Consider the following 21,424-nt stretch of genomic DNA (forward strand, 5'->3'; position numbering starts at 1 on the left):
TAAATGGGGGCTGCTGGAAGGGGTCTCCCAGACATCGTTCTCAAAACCAGCCCAAGTGTGGAAAGCACGGAAGGGAATGAAAACCAACATCTCTTCATCCTTCCCCGACACTCAGGGATCAAGGATGGACTTCTTCATTTGTTTGCTGATTCAGAATTTCAATTGCATTTGCCAAAAATACCTCCTGTTTAACAAGTGGTTACCTGTCATTTCAAAACACGGTCTGGTCAGGTGATTATTAGAAACTCAAATACCTATGTAATTAACTGGCTCTCAGACACGACACATTGAAACATAAATGGCTTCACAAACGTTTACAGCACTAAAACATGTTAAAATAAGTCCTTATTTGCTCTTGTTTTATGCTGCAGTTGTACCTGGGCCACTGATTTCTCTTTGAATCTCCTTCATTCTTTCCAACAAGCAAGTGGCCAGAAATAGGTACAGATGCTGTGGCTGCAACCCAGGCTGTTCCAAAGCTTCCGAGGTCATTTCCCTGAGGGTGGCACACGGACAGCAGCCACGGTAATTTTAAAAGACAAGGGTAACTCGGCTGTTCTCCCTGGGACTCAAGGAGCTGGACACAAAGGCAATTTTATTTTGGTCAAGCTCTTACCTCTTCTTCTTGGTGATAATGAGGACGTCATTGAAGAGGAAGAAGTACACCTGCTGTTTAGAAGTTCTTTTAGAAAAAAGTCCTGTGTCTTCTACATAAGCTGTTAACTCGCCCCTTTTCACCAACCATCGTGAGGAGGAAACCAATGGAAATGGCTGCAAAGCAAGAAAATAACATTTCAACCCTTCAGAAACAGAGATTTTTAAAAACCAGATAACATTACATCTTTGGGGAAAAAATGCCTGAATAAACTCAAAGCTCAGAGACTGTGAGTACAAGCACAAAATGGAGGTTATCGAGGTTTAAGGCATGTTCATCATTCATCCAGCACACAAGTAACAGCCTGAAAATACCCAAAAGTCACTCATGCACATGACCTACTTGCTCATCCAAGATAAAATGAGCAGACTTGACTGGGCGTACTTGGGATGGGACTGACTGAGTATCCTCAGGAGATTAAAAATAAAAAGACTCTTCCAGGAATCCGTGAGGTTTTGTAGAGCGAGCAATCACTCCAGGCTCGTATGAACACTGGATTTCCCTCTGGGTACCTCACAGCTTTTCTGCCTGAGTGGTCACAGAGAAGATCTTCAGCTCCTCACCTCAAGCACGAGGGCTGCTGCTCACCCCATACCCGTACCGAGCCCTGCCGCAGTAAATGGGTGCTCACTGATACATTTGATGGAGCACGTGTATTTTTCTTCATCCCAAGCAAATGTTCATTTCTCCTCGCCCCGCACCTGCCTTCCTGCTCACCAAACTTCCCTGCTCGCTTTGCTGCTGTTCAAATTCATTAGCGGTCTTGCGCAATTAGACTAATGAAGACAACAGCTTTCTTCCCCTCATTTAAAGCACCTTTCACATGCTTGTAAAAACACATTTCTTCATTCAGCTTGTCAGCTCTCTTCCTCATTCTGCATGAGTTGTCTTTTCCTATCTTCTCATCACTTTAGCTGCTCTCTACTGAACTGATTTCAACTCGTCAATACTTGCCCCACAGAACTGAGCCAAAACCAAAACACCGTGCTCGGACTGGGATCTTCCTGTTGGAAGAACAAATATCACTGACTCCCTAATTTTACACGCAGCCACCGACTTGTTGAATGCTGAGGTCGGATTTTGCAGTGGCCCTGAAGTGGCACATGACAAAACAACTATTCCAAAGATGCTTTTTCTGCCCCCAGGCAGCACCACAGAACTCTCCCCGTGCTCTCCCTTAGGAGGAGTTGAAGGTTGTTCAGAAGGCAGCAGCCCTCTGGAACTACTGCAAATTGTTACAAATGAAAGAAACATTAAACTTTTTACCTTGCCCCGGGCTGATTTACACCCCACCATTCCCAGAAAAGGCAGCAATGAACGCCCACCCTCACCTGGGTGACATCCACTGAACAAAACCTTTGCTCTAGGGTAGCCCTGCGTGAGGGACCTTTCACAACACGTGCTCCTTCAAACACCAACGACTCATCTCTCTGCAGAGACCCTCATGTTCTTCCATTCATGCAACCAAGATAATATAGTGTATTGAATCCTGACAAAATTCTTCCCAATTAATCCAAGCTCCCATATTCTGTTTTGATTCATACAGCTTTTTTGCAGGTTCCCAGTTTTGTATTAGCCATTAGTTTACTAAATTCTCTATTTCACAAACAGATTTTTATCCAGGTCTGTTGGTGAATCAGAGTAAACCACTCTGGGTATAAATCACTGTCACTTCAGGTTCATTAACTGATACTGTCACTCATCTCAGGGGGCAGCTCAGGCATCTATCAATCCAGCTCCGTGACTTTCTCCCAGGTCTGTATCACACCATTCTTCTCCTGGATGGTCACTTTACTCAGGACACATCAATGAACCTCCCAGGTTCTGACAGGCCAGTTTAGCTCGGGGCTCAGATACGACACTCCCAGAGGAACTCCCAAGCTCCAGCACTGAAATCAAAGATTTCTATCAACATTTGGCTTTAAAAAAAATTGGTGTACTTTCCATCAAAACTCTGCAGGTTCAGTACCCTCAAGTGACATGAAAATCAATGTTTTAAACAAATGGCTTTTAGGTTTCCTGAAATGCAGTAACGGCTCCAGGAGACAACACAGGAACGAGAAACATCAGCCTGTACCCGACAGTGACACCATCACACTTGTGACTTTACAACATGGAAAGACTTTGGGTTAGAACAGAGAAGTCACGGACAAGTTTCATGAACACAAAAGCATGTTTGCACAAAAAAACCTTTTCTGGTGATAAAGATAAAAAAATTAAGAATAAAAACATCTGAATCTTAATTAAAAAATAAACTCTGCAGATGAGCCACGTATAAGCAACACAATTTTTGAGCAGCTTCTCTTGCACTCCCATGAAATGCTCCACAGTTACATCTCACAAAATAATAAACAAAGATCCCAAAGCACAAGATGAGGTTCAGGAAGAACAGAAATAGCTTACCTGATTTATAACAGTTATAAAACAGAATTACAGCACCCTGGTGACTGTGTTACAGGCAAGAAGTACTTAAAAAATTTCTATTGGAGCACCAGCTAAAAATTCCTCTAATCTGTACTCCAAGTGAGTTAATCACATTTTCCTCACTGACTATTCCAGAGGCAGCTTGCTTTTACTTCATATTAATTTTTCCTGAATTGACAAAAGAGCACATCACATATACCATCTCCTTTCTACACAAAACAAGCTGTCAGAACTTAAAATGTATTGACTTGTGGCCAAAGCAGTCCTCTATACGCCAGCTGGCGAGCTCTCAAAGCACAGATAAGGTCTAAACCACTAAGTGGTTTTATTTAAGATGCACAAAGGGAAAAAAACTCACATAAAATACAGAGAAAGCAAATGAAGCTGCTGCTCTCCCATGGAAGCAGCGAGAGCTGCTAGTTACAGCACGCACAGGGAGAATGACACGGGGCTCTCGCATCGGCGAACGGGGACGATGGTGTGTGTGCTCCTGCACGGGGAAAGTGAGAGACTGAAAACCAGCTCAGCACTTCAGCTCCTCTGGGTGCTGCTGCGGAAGTGAAACGCTGAATGAAACCAGGAAGGAGATGGCCCCAGGACTGCAGACTGCCCAGCACTACCTGAGACTATCCACAGACTTGAGACCATTATCTCCATTGTTAGCAAGTGATGGGACTTGTTAGGAGATGGTTTATTCGATGTTGTTATAAGCAAGTATTATTATTGCTTTCAGGTTTTAGTCAAAGTATGAAAATAAAAATACTTCAAACAAGCTGCAAAACACCTTTTTAGAGCATAAAACCAGCATAAAGCTGTACTGTGACCAACACTGCATAGGTACTGTCACTCCAACAGGGACAGGGTTTCATCCACAAAGCCAAACCCAGCCTGGACATGGCTCATTCTTCTGTAATTAATGCTAATTTATTCTTTTAAAAAATATATATATCCCGATATTCTGTTTCCCTGAAAAGCCTCAACCTGAAGCTCACTCGGCTTGGTCAGACACGACAGTCTCAGTTACTCTGAGTTTCCAGGGCTTCAGCTACCCCAGGATATGAACTTGTCACCTCTCACTGACAACTCAAGCCAGTGTTACAGCCAACACCAGTTTACTCTGGTTACACTGGCAGTGAACCTACCAAAACTCCACGTGTAACCAAACATGACGTGGTCAGAATATGCCCAACATACCTTGATTTTAAATTCCAGTTGGGAGTTAATAGTGTACATCATTTCTGTCCTTTCCATCTTCCGAGCACCTTCGTTGCACAAGCGCACCAGCTAGAAACGAGACATTGATTAACAGGATTAACGTCCTCCAGACCCGTAACACAAACCCTTGTTCCATTATAAAAATGCATTTCTGGGGAGCGTCAGATTCACAAAGGAACTGACATTTTCCTGCTGGGTCAAGACCAGGCTGAACGTGGCCCTGAGTGACCTGGTCTGAGCTGACAGCTGATTCTGCCTCGAGCTTGGGCTGGGTCACCCCCCCGGGATCCCCCTCGACCTGAATTATCCTACGACTCTATGGTAATTAGTTATTCTTCGGGGAGTCCAGCTGGTACCAAGGTTCAGCCCAAAGTCCTGACTGAGAAGGGTTCTAACATCACACATGGATTTCCCAAGCACCAACAGGTCTCTTCTCCTTCTGTAATCGATCACTTCACACACCACACGCTGTCCCTACAGAAAAACCCAACCGTGCTGGCAGCAGAGCAGTGTTACGAGTTCAGGGTATCTTCATAAGTGATAAACAACCAGTCATTTACATATCAAAATGATCCCTAGTGGCCTTTCCTAACTAGAAGTATTTAGAGGTTGCATGCTTCAGTGCTCTTCCTGTCTGCGTTATTTCTGCGTGGAAAACAGACATTTTCCCTTAAGTTAAACAACACTGCTCAATGCCCAAGGTGATGTGCAGCCCAACATGCAGGGTAGGATTTTCTGCTTTAATAAAGAATGCCCAGTGTGTCCCATTTCACAGCAGTCTATGATGAACTATAGCTTCTGAAATCTTGAAGGTAAAAAATACCCAGTCCTTAGATCCCTGGGTTCTCTTTTCATACTACACTGTTCTGGTTTAGAGTTGTCTGTCTCCAGAATATAAATATATCAAACAGATGAACTGGAATTCCCCATCAGTATAAAAAAATGGGTAATCTGATTATTGCTCAGGTCCAAATGGAAGGGTCCAGAATTTATTATACAACTAAGTGCTGTTGAAATTTATAGTCCCATGGAAATGGACTTGTGCTCTTCTTCCACCATCGATTCTTGGCCAAAAAACCCCCATGACTACAGGAGAAGAGAACAACTCTGAAAGCTGACAGAAGTGCCCAGGTTAACTTACAACAAAAGCAGAAAGAACAATTAAGTTTGCTTAGAAGATTCAGACTTTCTTTTCTCTACTGCCAAGGACCATGCTTTGCCTTTCTTTGTACATATGGTTCACCATATGGCTTTCTGCTGGAACGACTGGCAGCAAACTGAACACATTTGTCCAACTACACAATGGAACAGGTGAACAAAATGATTCATAAACATGAATATTAATTCTCAAGTGACTAACAAACAAAAGCAGCCACTTCTTACAATGGGATTTTTCAATTAAAAGCACACAGTGCAATTTAGGAAGGAAAACAGTCAAAGCAGAAAAAAAAATATGCATCCAGATGAAGCTCTGAAGAACATACCTTGCTCACTTCTTTCAGAGCTTGCTTGCAGTTTTCATACTTTGGTGAATCCTTAGGAGTTTTCTGACAAATAGTCTGAAATAAAATGTCAGTTACTCCAGGGGACTGAGAATCAGAGACTGTGACAACGACAGGACTGTGCATAGATACTGGCTGAAATCAGAGCGGTGAAGGCAGCTGTGGGCAGGGGTGAATGAGGGAACACTCAGTCACCCACTCAGAGTGCTCTGGCTCACTAAGCAAAGCCTCCCCTGAAAGCCTCTGGAGCACCTTTTGGCCAACCTGCACCCATGGCAGCGTGCTGGAAGAGGCAGGCCATGTCCTTCCAGGAAAGGGAAACTTTCTGTCTTGTCTCTTGCTTTTTTTGCAAACCACAGTGAAACCCCACTGCAGCCACACGTAACCAGGTTCTGCCTGTTTCAGCGTTACGCTTTTCCTGGAAGCTGAAGCACCCAGTTATGTACAACTGGACTGGCAATAAGAACACTGGGCCAGGTAACTCTGTCTGGCCTCTTTGTGGAAGGTCAGTATTTCCAAAGGATTTACAGAAAAGGCTCTTATGGCCATACTGCTACGTGCACCATGGAAAAATACACAGAACTCTATTATTTTATTAAAACAAGAAAGCACATGGAAAGGAAGACAGCTGCAGCATCCAGAGAAAGCACTGGAAATAATGAGGCCTTTTGAATTAATGACAGACCAGTTAAATCACTTTTTTGACTGAGAAACAAAAATATTGCAAGATACTAGATTAAATCAGTCTTTGGTTTAATTATGTTTCCTCCTCTCTGAATGTACTTAGAGCCATATTTCTGATACTGAAGCCTTAAAAATCAAATTCACTTTGAAGTCTCACTATAAGGTTTACATAACCACCTCCAAGAAAAACAAACAAAACTGAAAGAGTGGAAAATAGAAGCTTGGTTTGCTTCTTCAGATTCTTTTAGCTGAAGGGGGGAGAAAGAAAAAACCAAAAAACCAGAAGGGGGCTGCACACCTAGTGAGACACCAAAGTAATACTGCATTATTATTACATTTTTTACCTGGAAATGTACTGCAGAGAAGAGAGTATTCAACGTCAGCTACGTAACTATCCAGGTGTCAAATTAATCAGTGCACAACTTGCAAATATACAGGAGAACAAAACTCCAAGTCGTGTTTCCAGATCCCACCAACGCTAGAATCTGAGCCTGGATTTTAATCCACACTGTTGCTGGTGGTCCAGCTCACAAATTTAGTTCTAGCTTCTTAACTGAAATACCATGAATCTTGGTGTGAACTCTGCTTCACCTGCACTTCACCACACTTCCCAAGTCAGCCAGAGACCTGCCCAGGAAGGGAACATCTCACAGTGCAACACGCCGGGGGGAAACCGCGCGTATCAACGCCGCTGCACCCAGAACAGCTCCCAGGCCCTTGGGAATGGAGCTCCTTCTTCAGGGTTACACTGTGACCCTCTTAACAACCCTGTTCCTGAAAGTCCTGACTGCAAAAGGACCCTTACCTCATCTGCACAACAGGAAATCTTGGGTTTTAAACTGTTGGGTTTAATTTTAATCCTAACACTATGTACCATTTCTGTGCTAGGTTCCTCCTTGGTTTCAGAATCATTCTGACCCTTCTACAATTTTTCTATCAGAATGTCTAAATACTTAACTCTCACATGGAAGATCAGGAGCAGGAGGTACCAGTCATAGTAAGCAAACAAGTACTTCATAATCAACAGACCAGTATCTACAGCCCTGTACCTGGTATAAGTAAGAAGATATGAAGAGACTGGGATGAACCGGGAATTGAATATGAAAGAATTCTAATATTAAAAGAACATGCATCAAGGAAAAGTGGAAAAACAGCTGTTCTCACATCCATGAGTAAGGGAAGACGAGTAACTCTCTGCATGGGAAGAATGAGGAAAGAGATCATTGGCAAGTTCCGGCAATCTTCGTGGGACTCGATCCGTGACAGCACCTCTTTAAATGCTGGATTCGTCGCTCTGGTGGGAGAAAGGGAGAAAGAATTAACACTCACTCCTACTACAGAGGGGTGATTTTACAGTCACATTTAAAACTAGTTCTTACAGTAATTTCTGCAGCGTTCGCTGCTGATAGACTTCATTGGTGCAGTACTTCACGTATGGGTCAAACGTTGAAGAAGAATGCTTCTCAACTATATCACTAATGTCATCAATAAAGATGTTGTTCTGATGTCTTGCTTCAAGTTCTTTAAAGAACCTGTGAAAAACAAAAATAAGTTACTCGTTTTTACAAAAAATAGCAGACTTTCTCTCACCACATTTGACACTTCACCTGACACAACCCCTGACTTGTGTAACCCGATGACAACTCAAATGGTTTGTGAAAGGGTGAGGTCATCTCTCCTTTGGCAGAACAGGAGGGTAAATCTTTACACAAGTCCAAGGGTAGTGCTGTCACTTGGAGCTCAGCATAAGCAGCCCTGGCAAAGGTACTTCCCATTCTCTAGCTGCCAAACTGAAACAGCGTCGCTGATCTGGTTAGACTAGAATTTCCAGAAACAGTGTGGAGAAAGAAACAAAACAACTCCAAGCACACATTAACACATCTCCTCTTGTCGTACAGGAAGTACACCACCAGAAACGTCCAAGGAAATGAAGTTACATGTGAACTGCTAAACTAGGACCGACAAAATATCCAGCAGGCTGAGCTGCTCACGTACCGTATGCTCCAACACCGACTGGAAACACTGAAAATGGGAATAGAAACCAAAATCCTGAGCTGGCTTTTTCCCCTAAACACGCTTGTTCCAAGAACTTCCCTATTGTTCGTCCTCTGTTCTGCATCCGAGTCCCTTTGGCCTCTGAGCTTTCCACTCCCCTTTGCATTTCTGATTTTAACAGAAAACAAAAGCCTTTATTTCCACGAGGCTCATCAGAAACACCTCAGTGGGGAGCTCACTCTGCTCAGCTGCTGCAGGTCGTTACCATTACCCACACTGCCACCCTGACACCTGTGCAACCCCTAAAAACGCAGGAGCTGCTGACCAGTCCCTCATACGCTCGTCCTGCCCGCGGCCCGTACACAAGCTGAGTCACTGGAAGAATCCCCAACTCCCTCGAGTAAAGCAGCTAATAAAAAAATTCTCATATAACACAAAAAAAAATAAGGAAATACTTGGAACATTCGATCTCACATCAAGCTAAAATATTTTGAAACAAGTTTTATTTTATTTCAGCCCTTTATGACATTTTCTCATTACTAACGGTGGCTCTTCAAAATCCGTCACCTCGCAGCATTCCATTTTTTTTAAGTGTGCCACCCATGTTCTCCACAGTTTGCTCCACAAACAAACCTCAAACACTCAACAAGAGAACAGGCTGGACAGAAGCTTATCACACAAGTGTTTAACAACACGGGTCAACAGGAATCCAGACATTTTCTCAGGTGTGCTTAGAAAGCCTCCTGAATTGAGCGGTTGCCAGGTTCTCACTCAGTCCATCAGTCAGAAGAACCAAGGGGCTTTTTCAGTTTGGGATTTTTTTATTTGGTTGGTTTTGTTTTCACAGTTCTGACACACAAACAGCAGCCAGTTCAATCCACAGTGCATCAGAATTGGCATGTAATGAGAAACAGGAACCTGCCCACAAATAGAGACAGCACAGTCTGCCGCAGCGCACGCTTTCCTCCTCACTCTTCCCCTTAAGTGCTGCCGCGAAATTTTTCACTAGTTTTGCCACTTCTGGAAGGCAGAGTCCTCCAGCATCCTTCTGTCCTCCACCCATCTTATTTCAAAGCACAAGATATTTCAAGTTGTCATTGACTTGAATTATGCCACATATTTGTTTTTTCAGTATCAAGAACAGTACCAACTGGCAAAGCACACCAAGCTGCTGAGATCTCACACAGGACATGGAAAAATACTCACGAGTTGCCTGAGCTGTCACTGGGGTCCCAGAAGGGGAAAGGAAAGGAAAGAAAAAAAAAGAAAGAAAGAAAGAAAGAAAAAAAAAAGTCTCTGCAAGTTCCAAGTCCCAGAGTCTACGATTTCTCATGAACCACAACAGATTCCAGCCGCTGACCACCACGAACTGCAGACAACTGGAACTCATTTCTGCTCTGCTCAGACATGTTTATAGTTGGGAGAACTTCTCAGCGCTGCCAATTTGCTTTGCTCAGGAAATTAGGAAATGCAACATTTCTTCCTGCTGTATGTTATGGCATGGTGACAAGGTGTTCGACCATGCTGGGCTGGAACTTTCACTTTTAGAATTTATCTGGTGCTTCATCAATGACATCATCAGTCACAATCATTGTGAGGAACAGTAAAAATCTTGGACAGTAGAAGATTAAAAATAAACAGAGAGGCGCAGAGAGAAGCAGTACACCCAAGTCCCACTCCCCCAGCACGCACTGTAAGAAACACTGCTTCTGGAAATCATGCATCAAGCACGAGTCCAAGCTTGTCTTTTTTTACATCCAATCTGCTAATTACTATAATCAATCAGTGAACCAGACTCATCACAAAAACCTTTTACTTAAATTTTTAGGACAGATTCTGTCACAAAGATCATCACTGAGTGACCAAGTGATCACACTCAATTTAACCACCTATGAATTAGCTGTGCTGGGTGACTGCCTTTTTTTGCTTAATACTAGAAGGATTTATTTGAAGCATTTGTTTCTGTTAAATCCCAAACTCTTCTGGTTAAAGTCAGATCCAGTTAAGTGAAAGTCAGGCAGCACTGTAAGACAGCATTTGATTGCCCTCACCTTGCCCTCAAGTTGTTTAAAAGAAACGTCCAATTTGTAACACTCTCCAACTCCCCCTCCCCTAAGGGCCACCTGCCAGCTTTAGAAATACAGTTTAGTTCAGTTCCTGGTTGTTTCTGGTCACAGCACAAAGCTGGAAACTCCAGAGATCTCACCAGCACTGGAGTCGGCCCTATGGAGCTTCCTCCTTAAACATTTTGGTGGCTCCTGTTAAGGATCTTCCCAAGTCTTCAGGCAGATCATTAACGAGTTGTTAATCACCACCAGGAACAAAGTCCCCATCCTTGCTCGGGCAATGTTCTTCAGCTGTTTTTTCCTCCTCGTTGGCACTGCTCTCAGCAATGACAGATACCCTCAACTTTCTCAAAAACTCTGATTAATTCAGAGGTATGAACACAAGTGTGCAGCGGTACAGGCACAGCGGCACAAACTACTCCTCACAATTCACCTTCAGAAAGGCCCAAACTACATCTCACACACAGCTGCAGAACTCCCACCAACCTCAACAGAAGTTCAACTTAAACAGATGCCATGAAAAAATACACAAAATAAATGCCCTAATACCAATCACTGTGGTCGACATTTCTTCTCAACATTTACTCTCCCTTCATCCCTAGATAAAGGTATCAACTGAGCAGGACTTACATTCTTACTAATACTGTATCTTGCTATCTGGATATTCCAAAATCAGATTGTACTGGATTTAAAAAAAACCCACAAACATCAGGCAAATAAAAGAGATTTTAACTAGGCAGGCCAAGTCAGAGTTAGAAAAACAATTATCTTATGGAATCAGTTATTATCTGGGAGCAAGAAGCATGTAGAATCAAACAAGAGCACATAAAAGGAATACACAGAAAGGTCAGGTACTGCCCAAGATCTAAACACATTATTTATATCCAGGGTCACTACAGAAGAAAACTGATACTGAAGCCTTTCTGGTGAGTGAGACTGGGGAAGAGCAGACTTGGTGGAAGATCTGTCTGAACCTGAATTATCCATGGAACACCAGAAGTTACCAGAACCAAGTGATCAGCAACCAAAGAAGCTAAGAGGAAAAAAAATTCTGATAAAGTTACTATGAGATAATTTTAGCTTAAAATCTGCATTTGGGGGGGGATTTAAACTAGTAAAAATGGGAAAAATTACAGCCTTATTTCCATAGAATGCTTATGGTGAATCAGAATCAGAGCTTTTAGCAAAAGAGTGGCTCAAAAAGAGGGTGATTAAAGTGAGGGACTGCATGCACAGGTGTTTGAAATGAATCAGTTTGTTATGGGAGTTACCACAACCTGACTAATGGAAAACAACTCGTACAACATACACATTTATTTATAACACCAAACACTGCAAAGCTAACAGCCCGTAAACCCACCCTTTATGGGGCAATATCCCCTGAGCAACTACAAAGCCAAACAAGAAGGAAAAAAAAAAGAAGAGCTCCTGCCAGCCTGCTCCTTAATTTCATTCTGCAGGAACTGGCCCAGCTTTTGGCAAGCCTGCCCACCAGTAACTGGCCCAGTGGCAAGCCACTTGCCTGTGCAGCTATTTATAGTATTCTGGCAGAAACCCAGAGCAATAAAAAGGCCATGGCAACCCCGCCAATATATTCTGTTCCAGCTGATTCCTGAGACAGCGGGTAAGTGCTCACAGCATCCCACTCAATGCTATGCACCTCGGAAAAACAAATCTGGATTCAACCAGTTAATACCCCCTGAGCAGTGAACCCACAAAGAGCGCTCTGTGGCACTGGAAACGTACATCTTCTTGATAAATTACAAAGACATCACCACAAGAGTCTTCAGTGTAAAACCCTTTCCCATGCTGAACAAAGTCATGCTTTTCATAGCCCTGAGAAGAAGCAGGGTCCTTCTGCCTGGCTCTCCCCGTCTGAAAAGCTACCGACACGCTCATCTGTCACAGAGCAAAGTCACCTCTTGCACGTCAGCAACAATGAAGTCACGAGTCACTCTGTGAAGGTTTCTGGCCACGGGGATGAGGCTGTTCCCACAACAGCCAAATTAGAAACCACAGCAGCAAAGACAGCGGAGAACGGAGGGGAACGACCGGACACGTAACTTGTGCTCTGCAAACCTGGGCTGTCACCTGCAGTCCCCAGCTGCACAATAACCAAGTGTAGCACTAGAGATACTGGTGATGTTACCACACCCAAGAGAACCAACCAACCTTGATATTTGGGAAGAAATTTGTTAAGATTTTTCATAAAAATATGAACCATAGCAAAACATCAATGAAGCACTGCTTAGCCTTGAGGGGAGCGTATCAGCCAGGGAACTCTCTGCCACAGTCTAGAAATAAGAGTGATGTACAGCGTGCCCAGGAAACTCTCCAGAGCAAGTCTGGACCTTGTTGTCTCATTTCCCACCAGGCCCCCGTCCCGCTCCCTCCCCCCCCCCAGCGGGTTCCCCCGCAGCCCCAGGCCTGCCGGCAGCCAGGTGCCGCAGGGACACGGCGAACACGCCCCGGTTCATCCTCCTCGGGAGGGCACCTGTGCCAAGCTGGCAGCTGCCCAACTGCCATAAAGCAGGTCCAGAGTCCAAGGGGACCCACAGCCACGTTCTGCTGCTTTACAGCCCTGCCCAGGTGCTGCTCAGGAGGCAGAGCAGCAATGGCAGCCACGGGGAGGGCCAAGGGGCAGCACGCAGCACAGCCTCACACGCTGCTGACCCCCCTTCCTGCTGTCCCAGGCACTCAGCCTCTTTCCTACACAGCTGCAGAAAGTGACCCAGGGCAGTGAACCACTACACGTGCTTCAGGGTGGGGAGAAAGCTGCATCTTTTGATCCTGCTGCACATAAAGCCACTTTCCCTATCAAATGTACAAATAAATGTCTGTATACACGACCTTCACCCACAGCAGATCTTACAGCACGACATGAGGGACACAAACACCACGCTGGGACAGGCAAGGCTTCCTAGGCATGAACACTGCACAGACCCACCTCACAGCTGTCCAGAGCACGGAGCAGCGCAGCCCAACTCACATATCTGCAACAAAAGCTTTCATCCCCTGAATTCGAGGCCCAGTGAAAGTGTCCACCTTCAAAATCTCATTTAAACACTGACCCCATGACACATGAGAGGAGCCAAGGGAACGTACATCTATCCTCCCACGACGACAGGCTTGCTAAACACAGATATTTCTCCAGTTACTAACAACTTGGTGCCTTTTCAAAGCTGCACATTCTTTTTATGGAAGAAGGGCAATGGTTCCCTGAAACCAGACTGACCTTTGGAGACCTATCACAGTCTCAGCCAGGAAAGGCTGCTTCTCCACTCCCTACCAGTCTCTGTACAGGAAAGCAGAGGTGCAAGGTTGAGTAAGTGTTGAACATCCACACACTTTACCTCCAAAAAAAATTTGCTGATAAATCCAGTTTTCCTCTTTTGTGAATCCATCAGCAATAGTAAATCTGAAAAATCTGTGAGAGATTTGTAAGCTGCTACCAGAACAAACCTGCAGGATCTAACGACAAAGCCCGACTGCCTGGGAGGACCTATGTGGGCAATAACTCTCAGATGCCCGTGACAGTGATGCTCTGCAGGAAAGGACATATAAACACCTACGGGGTAGATCGGCTTTGGGTTACAGCTGGAAGGCTTTAACATTTTTAAGTAGTTTTGTTCTGCTGTCCTAAAAACACAAATATTCAGATAAGTAACTGTCCATGCAGCAGTCAGGCCGCAGAAGAGCCAGAGGCTCCAGTAAGTCAGCAACCAATGCTGCTGTGGGATTTCTATTTTTATTTTTAAACCAGAGAATATTTTTACCTACCACAGAGGTGGGTTTCAGTCCAAATAAACACCATGGCAGCTTGGTGCCATAGCTGTGGCTGTGCCAGCTTCCACAGCTCTTCTCCAGCTCCCTCATTCCTCTCCTACCATGCTCTTTCAGTCCTGTCACCACAATTATGTCTGGGCTGACAGTGGGATCTGGGAACTGCTCCGATGGGAATGTGAGGGAGGGGAGAGAAAGAAAACTCTGAGCAGGTTTGTTTTGGGGGTTATTTTTCAGCTACATCAATCCCTGGTCTGGCTGGCTGAACTGAGGGAGTAATGGGGAAGGCAGGAAACCTCTGGGCTTACCTTTTATTTGTAAAGGACACAAATAAAAACCCCAAGCTGGTCCTACAACAGCCCTCTACAACAGAGCGGGCTGTTACAGCTCTTCTGGTTGAACTCACATGTTAAGGTCATTCATCTAGAATATGGCTAAAATCCTTATCAAAATCAGTATTTCATCTCAAAATTAACTATTTTAGTTTGATGACAGAATTATATGTGGCTGGTTAACACAAACCATCTCAAGTCACTGGTGAGGCAAGATCTGGATTTTGAGTGGTGGGTTTGTTTTTTTTCCTTTAAGAAAAGAAGCTGTATTGTTAGCATTAAAAACAGTCATTAGAAGAGAATTAGGTAGAGAAATATCAGTTCTTAGTCTGAGAACCTCAGCTGGAGAAAGAAGGAAAAAAAGTATCTCCAAAAAAGTACTTACTGATAGAAGTAAAGGGGAAAACTGGACACGAAGTCCTAGACCAAGGACTGGCAAGAGTTTTGGAAAGTAAACTAATTATAAGAGGGAAAGTTCCAGGGGGACCTGACAGTGAATCTCTCCTCATAAGGATCTGGGACATGGAGTTACATACCATCTACGCTGCACTTCAGCAGGGAAGATTAATTGACAGTACAGAGCTTGAGAGTCAAAGTTTTCAGCAAAGGGACACAAAGACAATTAACTTGTCAAAATAATTTTGGCAGCAACACAACACACACAGAGTGCTGAGAGGACAGTGTGCAGATGAGGGTTTGCACACAAGCACAGTACTGGAATTCTCTATAGAGAGAGGTTAAACAAACAAAGATTTTAATGGCCACTATTCAAGAATACCATTTTGGTAAATTTAAAATAGAAACTGAACTACCTTTGATCTGACAAACACTGTTAATATTGTCAAGCTTCAGCAACCACCATTAAAAAAATAAATCAATAAAAACACACAGTCACAACCATGGAGTTGAGATGACACAGCAATTGTACCTGTATGTCACAGCCCCGGGTGCTCTGCCATTGCTTTTACTGAACCTTTTCCTGAGGGATGTGCACCTTCCACTCCCTACCCCCTGACATTTGCTGTCAGCTCAGTTCAGGTGAGGTAAGGAAGTAGAATCATGTTTTGTGGGGAAGAAAAATGAAGAACTAGAGACAGTATTACATGGGAGAGATTGCAAAGGCCTCAAGAGAAAACCAGAGTAAATACAGCCAGCAGCCAAGTGGGTCAGGGTGCAGCCTGTGTCCTGTCTTTGCAGGTGAACCCAGCCCTACCACAGAAGTTCAAACCAACCCTACCACCGAGGAGGGTCAAGCAGGACTGTTCTTCAGTTCTTTCTCCTCTGGCATGCAAGAGCTTGAGAAAATTCCAATCACATTATTTCAGTAAAGTTAAGGGGAAAAAAGAATGTGCTGACAAACACCCTGACTTCCTCTAGAAAACTCCTGAGTAGAACTCACCAAAAGAACAGGTTCCCTCTACTCTTCAGTCAGTGCTGCAGCGTGGGATGAGGGACCTCCATCCCTTGCTCTTGGCAAATGATGGTCATTTAGGTTTTGATTACATGGTAAAAAGAGCTGCTAAGTACAGGGTACATTTCCACTGACAAATAAAAAACCCTAAAACCCAAACAAGATACTGGGTGTTCCACTTCACAGTGGTGTGACCTTTCAGAAACAATCCCCCGAAGGGCTGCTCTGAGCAAAGCATGAGATGGCAGCTCCAGGGATCTGGAAAACATTGGCAAGGCAGTTGCCTTGACTATTTTTTTTCCTAAACAAAATCCAGCTACACATTGTCTGTTTTAATTAGCAAAATAAGTGAACACAATAATTAACACGATCTGAAGGTCTCCTTAAAAAGATCCCACCAGTTAATACCATTTTAAAGGGATTAAACTGTGTCTATGCAAAGCTTGACAAGCATTTAAAGATCTGTTGGGTAAAACACCATGGATGCAGGATGCTTGAGACAAAAAAAGCCATGGTTACATGGTCAGCATTTAAACAACACTGTGAATGACCCTTGTGATATGGAAAATTTTCTGAACAAATACAGATTTTATACAATATTTAAATTTCATACATCCAGCACTGGAAAAAAAAAGAACCATAAAGACAGTGTGTCATGTTTATGTTGGTGTTTCTTGAAAATACTGTGCTCTGGCTCCTAGTCCCACCTGGTTTTGGTAACTGCCCTCAGGCTCAGGCTGTTCACTGGTACCAGACACACCACTGGGCTGCCCTCCACCGCTGTCTGTGCCGTGCACGGCACTGCTGAGGGTCCTCAGATGGCCTCTCCAGGAGTGACCTTTGCCAGCAGCCCTCAGCAGGCGTGAAGGCAGAGATGAGGATGCCTGAGCAGAGACTGGGAAACCCAGCACCAGCTATGCTGAATTTCACACAGGACAACACAAGTCAGAGACAAGCAAATTGTGGATAGATTCAGTTTTCTTTAGGCACTCCTTCAGAGGAGCATCTGAAACTGAGCACACCTCGGACAGCTGGAACAGGAGGGAACATACTGAGAAACACTTCACTTCTCTCTACTGCTCTAGACCAATGTCACATTCAAACACTGACTGTTCTCAGAAACTGCTTTAGGAGTTAAACCCATCCCACTGACAGCCCCACACAGCTCGCTATCAGCAGTAAACAGCATGAAATACATCTAAGGTGATGGATGGAATCTGTGAGTTTGGGGTGTTCTTTCCATATGTTTAACTGAATGATCTGAAGCTAAAGGCTTATTGCATTTTCTGGAATACTAAGTATATTCTTCAAGGGCACTCTTTGTACAGGTAACTGCCAGGTATTTACTAAATTATTATATAATGCACACATACGTATAAGAACTTCCAAACTAAGTTTTTTCAAAAAGCATTCTTTCTCATAAATTCTGTTCACCCAAGAAGATGAGCTGAGGGGAGTATGATTCTGTTCAGATTTGCTGTTCCTGAGTTTTGAAGTCATACATCTAATCCTGTGTCCAATAAGGAAGCTAAATTACCACAGATCAATCACTGGGGCAGGAATGACAATACCAACTGCACATTATTTTCAAGTTAGTGTTTACCAACGCTGCCAGTCATTGGCAAAGAAACAGTGCAGGTCAGCCCAGGGAGTTTTTTCAGCTGTCAGAAGAACCCTCTAAACAAATACTTCCTAGATATTAAAGCCAAGGAGTTCAGCAATGAGTGCTGATGTCAGAACAAACCATGAAGGAAGCAATCTGAGGAAGCACAAGGATAAATGCACTGTCCCAAGTCATCAATGTGATGCAAATCCACAAATGTGGATAAATATTTACACATAGAAAATTAAATTGAGATACTCAGACAATATATTAACCTCCCCCACAAACCCACGTGGGCCTCCCTACCAAAATCAAGACACAGATTTAAAAAACAGCCAGAACCTGTCAAAATATTTTTTATGTCTTTTTCTGCTAATGCTAATCTTCTGACATTCCAGAAGCTTTTTGCTGGCCTAATGGCAGAGAGAGAAACAAAATGCTTTTCCTTTCTCCTATAAATTTGGTGACTGGACCTGTCAGACCAATTGTTCTCGAAGCCATTTCACTCACTGCCCTGTAACTCCTCTTTCCCAGGACAGGCTCTTGGGAAACTGACCTCTTTTGCACCAGGCTGGTGACTGGAGGCTGACTAGTGAGATTGATTGTGCAGTACTCTCAGCTGGCCCAGGGCATCCCTGCCAGCTGACAGCTCAGGGCAGCAGCTCCCACCGACCCCAGCTGCAGTTTCAGTGGCTTTGTGTTCTGTCAGTCATGAACTCCCATATGACACGGAGGCAAACGCACAGTACGAGACTTGAGCTCTCTGAAGCCACCTTACAAGACATTTTCATAAACAAACACACTGTGTGCTGCACAAATTATTCAGATCAAGTCCCCTTTGTTAGAGACACTCCAGTGAGCTCCCAGAGCAGAGACAGTCTCTGCTGTCTGTGTTCTGCTCCTAACAAAGGCAGCTTTGTTCCATCAGCAGTGGCCTTGTCATGCATTCGAAGCCTATCTTCTGTTTCTGGACAGCTTCCACTAAACATGTCCTAAGTCAAATCTCTGAGATACAAGCTTTAAGCAATTTTGACTAAAGACAGTGTTTTTATCAGTTCATGTTCTTTAGCTCACCAAATCCACCCATACCTACACTCATACTTGGGTTTTATACTTCTAAGTCAAGGAAAAGCTCCATAAAATATAGCATAATGGGACAGAGGCTCCATTTTATTACAATTTTGTAACAAATGGATGGATTTTGCTACCTTGAAAGCCCTTGAAAATGGGAAGCGATAGTTTTGAGATACCACGACAGAGGCTTCTGGTTTAAAATCACTTTTGTTATTTACACAAATGAGGGTGTAGAAAGCCAGCACAAAGTTTTGTTATAGTTTAACAGTATTGCATAACTGGGGAAACAAAATGTGTTTTCATTTAAGTTTAAAAAGGAGTTTCAAATTCTGTTTTTACTGCAACTTAAAAAAAAAAGTTCTTAAATCATTAGACTTTCCAGACAAGAAAGAAAAAGATTATAATTTTAGGCTAGTGTGGTATTTTTCCATTCTTTCTTTTTTATTTCCCCTCCCACTTCCTTTGAAGACTATTAATCAAAAGGATTGTAAGAATTCCCCTAAAAATATTGTTCGCCCCACCCCCGTCTCTGCTTTAAATATTTTAAGTGAGAAATTTAGAAGTGGATTTAGTGATCTGGAAGGTTTATTCAACACAGGGAGAAAACCAAACACACATCTATTCACTATGCACTAGTGTGGTCAGCTGTGTCTTACAGAAACAATCCAAAGGAGAGGCAAAGTCTGCAGGCTAATCAAACCTTTGATTGCTATTAAGCAATCTAATGAAGATGGCAATTATCTCCCAATATGTGATGGTCTGCAACATCAATGTTTGTCCAGCAAAACACGGGCTTATGCTACTTTACTTTAACAAATCACATTTCATGTAAGGAAAAGCCTTTAAACAGTACTAATCCTTGACCACAAGGATTTTGATAACCTGTGCTCCCTGACAACACTGCTGTGGTACAACTCTCACTCCCATGGTGGCTGTGGATTCACAACACACTCAGCTTCTGGCAAAAGACCTCCACTGTAAGAGAGAGAAAAACAAAAGGGAACAGGGGGACCGAGAAATGGGGGTACACTGAGTAATTCCAAATGTACACCTCATGTACAGCTCCTACATCAGGTCTGCATGTGACACAATACACTAGACTCTCCCATGTATACTCCACGAAACAAAACCTTATTACCACATGAACTTCAGAAGACAAAGTCAAACTGCTGCACAACAGATGTAAAATTCCCCAGACTTTGTGTGACTTCAGAGAAATAAAAGCCAAGAAAGGACATTACTACGACTGGGAACATGAAACTTGGGAAGTTCCACAAAGGTAAAGGCAGGTTTAATGCTAAAGAATTCAGAACATCACAATTTCTACAAGAAGGAAACAAAGGGGACAAAAAAAAGGGAACCAAAAAAAAAAAAAAAAAAAAAGAAGGGAATGGCTGATTCCAGCAACATTCCTAGCCTGGCAGATTCCTCATCCAACATTAGCCCCATTCCTGAAGCAAGGTGAGTATTTTCCTGTTCCACAGGCAAAGAAAGACACATTTAAAGTTGTTCAGTGCTACAGTTAAGATCAATCCCTATCTTAACCAGGCCATGTGCAACCTTTAGCCACTGTGCTCGATTTCAAACTGGAAATAAGGTCTAAGAAAAGAAGCACAGACATTTTTATTTTTTGGTTAAGTAGGTCACAGTAATTCACCTGCTGATACTGCTATTAACCAGGCTGGGATAACGAACAAATGCTGACAAAGCAAAGCCTCATTAAACAGGAGTTTGAAGTATTCATAACCCTGAAGGACACTGTCAGTGCACACACTGTCCCACATTCAATAATGCTAGCAGGAATTAGCAGCAGCCTTAAAACAGACTTTTCAGCACTTGTATTGTGTAAGATCTGCCAACTTTTCTCTCCATTAGGCACTATCTGTAGTGTGTCTGGTTTTCATGTTATTAACTTGGTATTGAAGAAACTTAAAAAAAAAAAAATAAGCACAGCAGATCTTCTTTTTAACAGAAACAATGTCTGGTGGCAGGTGCTGGGGAGCACAGCACTGTTCACAACCAGCAAGATGCCTCGGCTGTTTACAGAAAGGACACCAGGCACACAGCACGCTGCACATCCAGTACTGGCAGAAAGTAAACAGTGATTCAACTGACTGAGGAAAACACTGGCAACAGTCAGTTCTTCAGGGCAAGTATCAGTCTCTTGCTCAATTTTTAACAGTTTAATAATGGCAGACTAAGCTTAATTTCACAGACTGTAAAGACAAGGTATGGCTGCTTAATGTACCACAGTCAGCTTAGGAACTGGTTAGATTTGAAGGATGATAATTTCTACTGAAATGCACCATGTTCTTTCCTTCCTTACCAGTGTTCTGAGAAACTAATGCCTGCCCATCCCACTAAACCTGAGCTGGAACACAGTGGCAAGCTGAGGCTGACAAACCCACCTGCATGGTCACTGTTACTTGGATTCTCCATCAGACTAGCATGACAGTTTTGGAAGAAGTGGCTGTACCACTCCATAATGGTTACCTGAGACTCCAGAGAAAAACCTGCTTTTATGTTCAAACAGGTATTAAAATCATAACCAGGCATCTCCAGTTCAGCCAACCTGAAAGCTCTCCTTACTAAATCAATACAGTCAGAAAAGTAAACAACTGTTCAACCTGAAAAACAGAGTATTCTGGCAAGGAAAGCTGAGATTTTTCCAAACAAGAGT

General features: G+C 43.3%; 1 protein-coding gene across 1 annotated transcript in view; it reads right to left on the bottom strand.

The window, feature by feature from the left end:
* Positions 1-616: 616 nt before the first annotated feature.
* The window catches only part of ARHGEF26 (Rho guanine nucleotide exchange factor 26), a gene marked incomplete at both ends in the record, with an annotated part of 35,788 nt that continues 14,980 nt past the window's right edge, over positions 617-21,424 (bottom strand). The window contains 5 exons of the mRNA XM_010167134.2: positions 617-771; positions 4,274-4,363; positions 5,779-5,853; positions 7,645-7,774; positions 7,860-8,012. Of these exons, the coding sequence (XP_010165436.2) occupies positions 617-771; positions 4,274-4,363; positions 5,779-5,853; positions 7,645-7,774; positions 7,860-8,012 (603 nt within the window). The remainder of the gene's footprint in view (positions 772-4,273; positions 4,364-5,778; positions 5,854-7,644; positions 7,775-7,859; positions 8,013-21,424) is intronic.

Source organism: Antrostomus carolinensis, unplaced genomic scaffold, assembly GCF_000700745.2.
Source record: "Antrostomus carolinensis isolate BGI_N321 unplaced genomic scaffold, ASM70074v2 scaffold10744, whole genome shotgun sequence".
In the NCBI taxonomy this organism is placed as follows: Eukaryota; Metazoa; Chordata; class Aves; order Caprimulgiformes; family Caprimulgidae; genus Antrostomus; species Antrostomus carolinensis.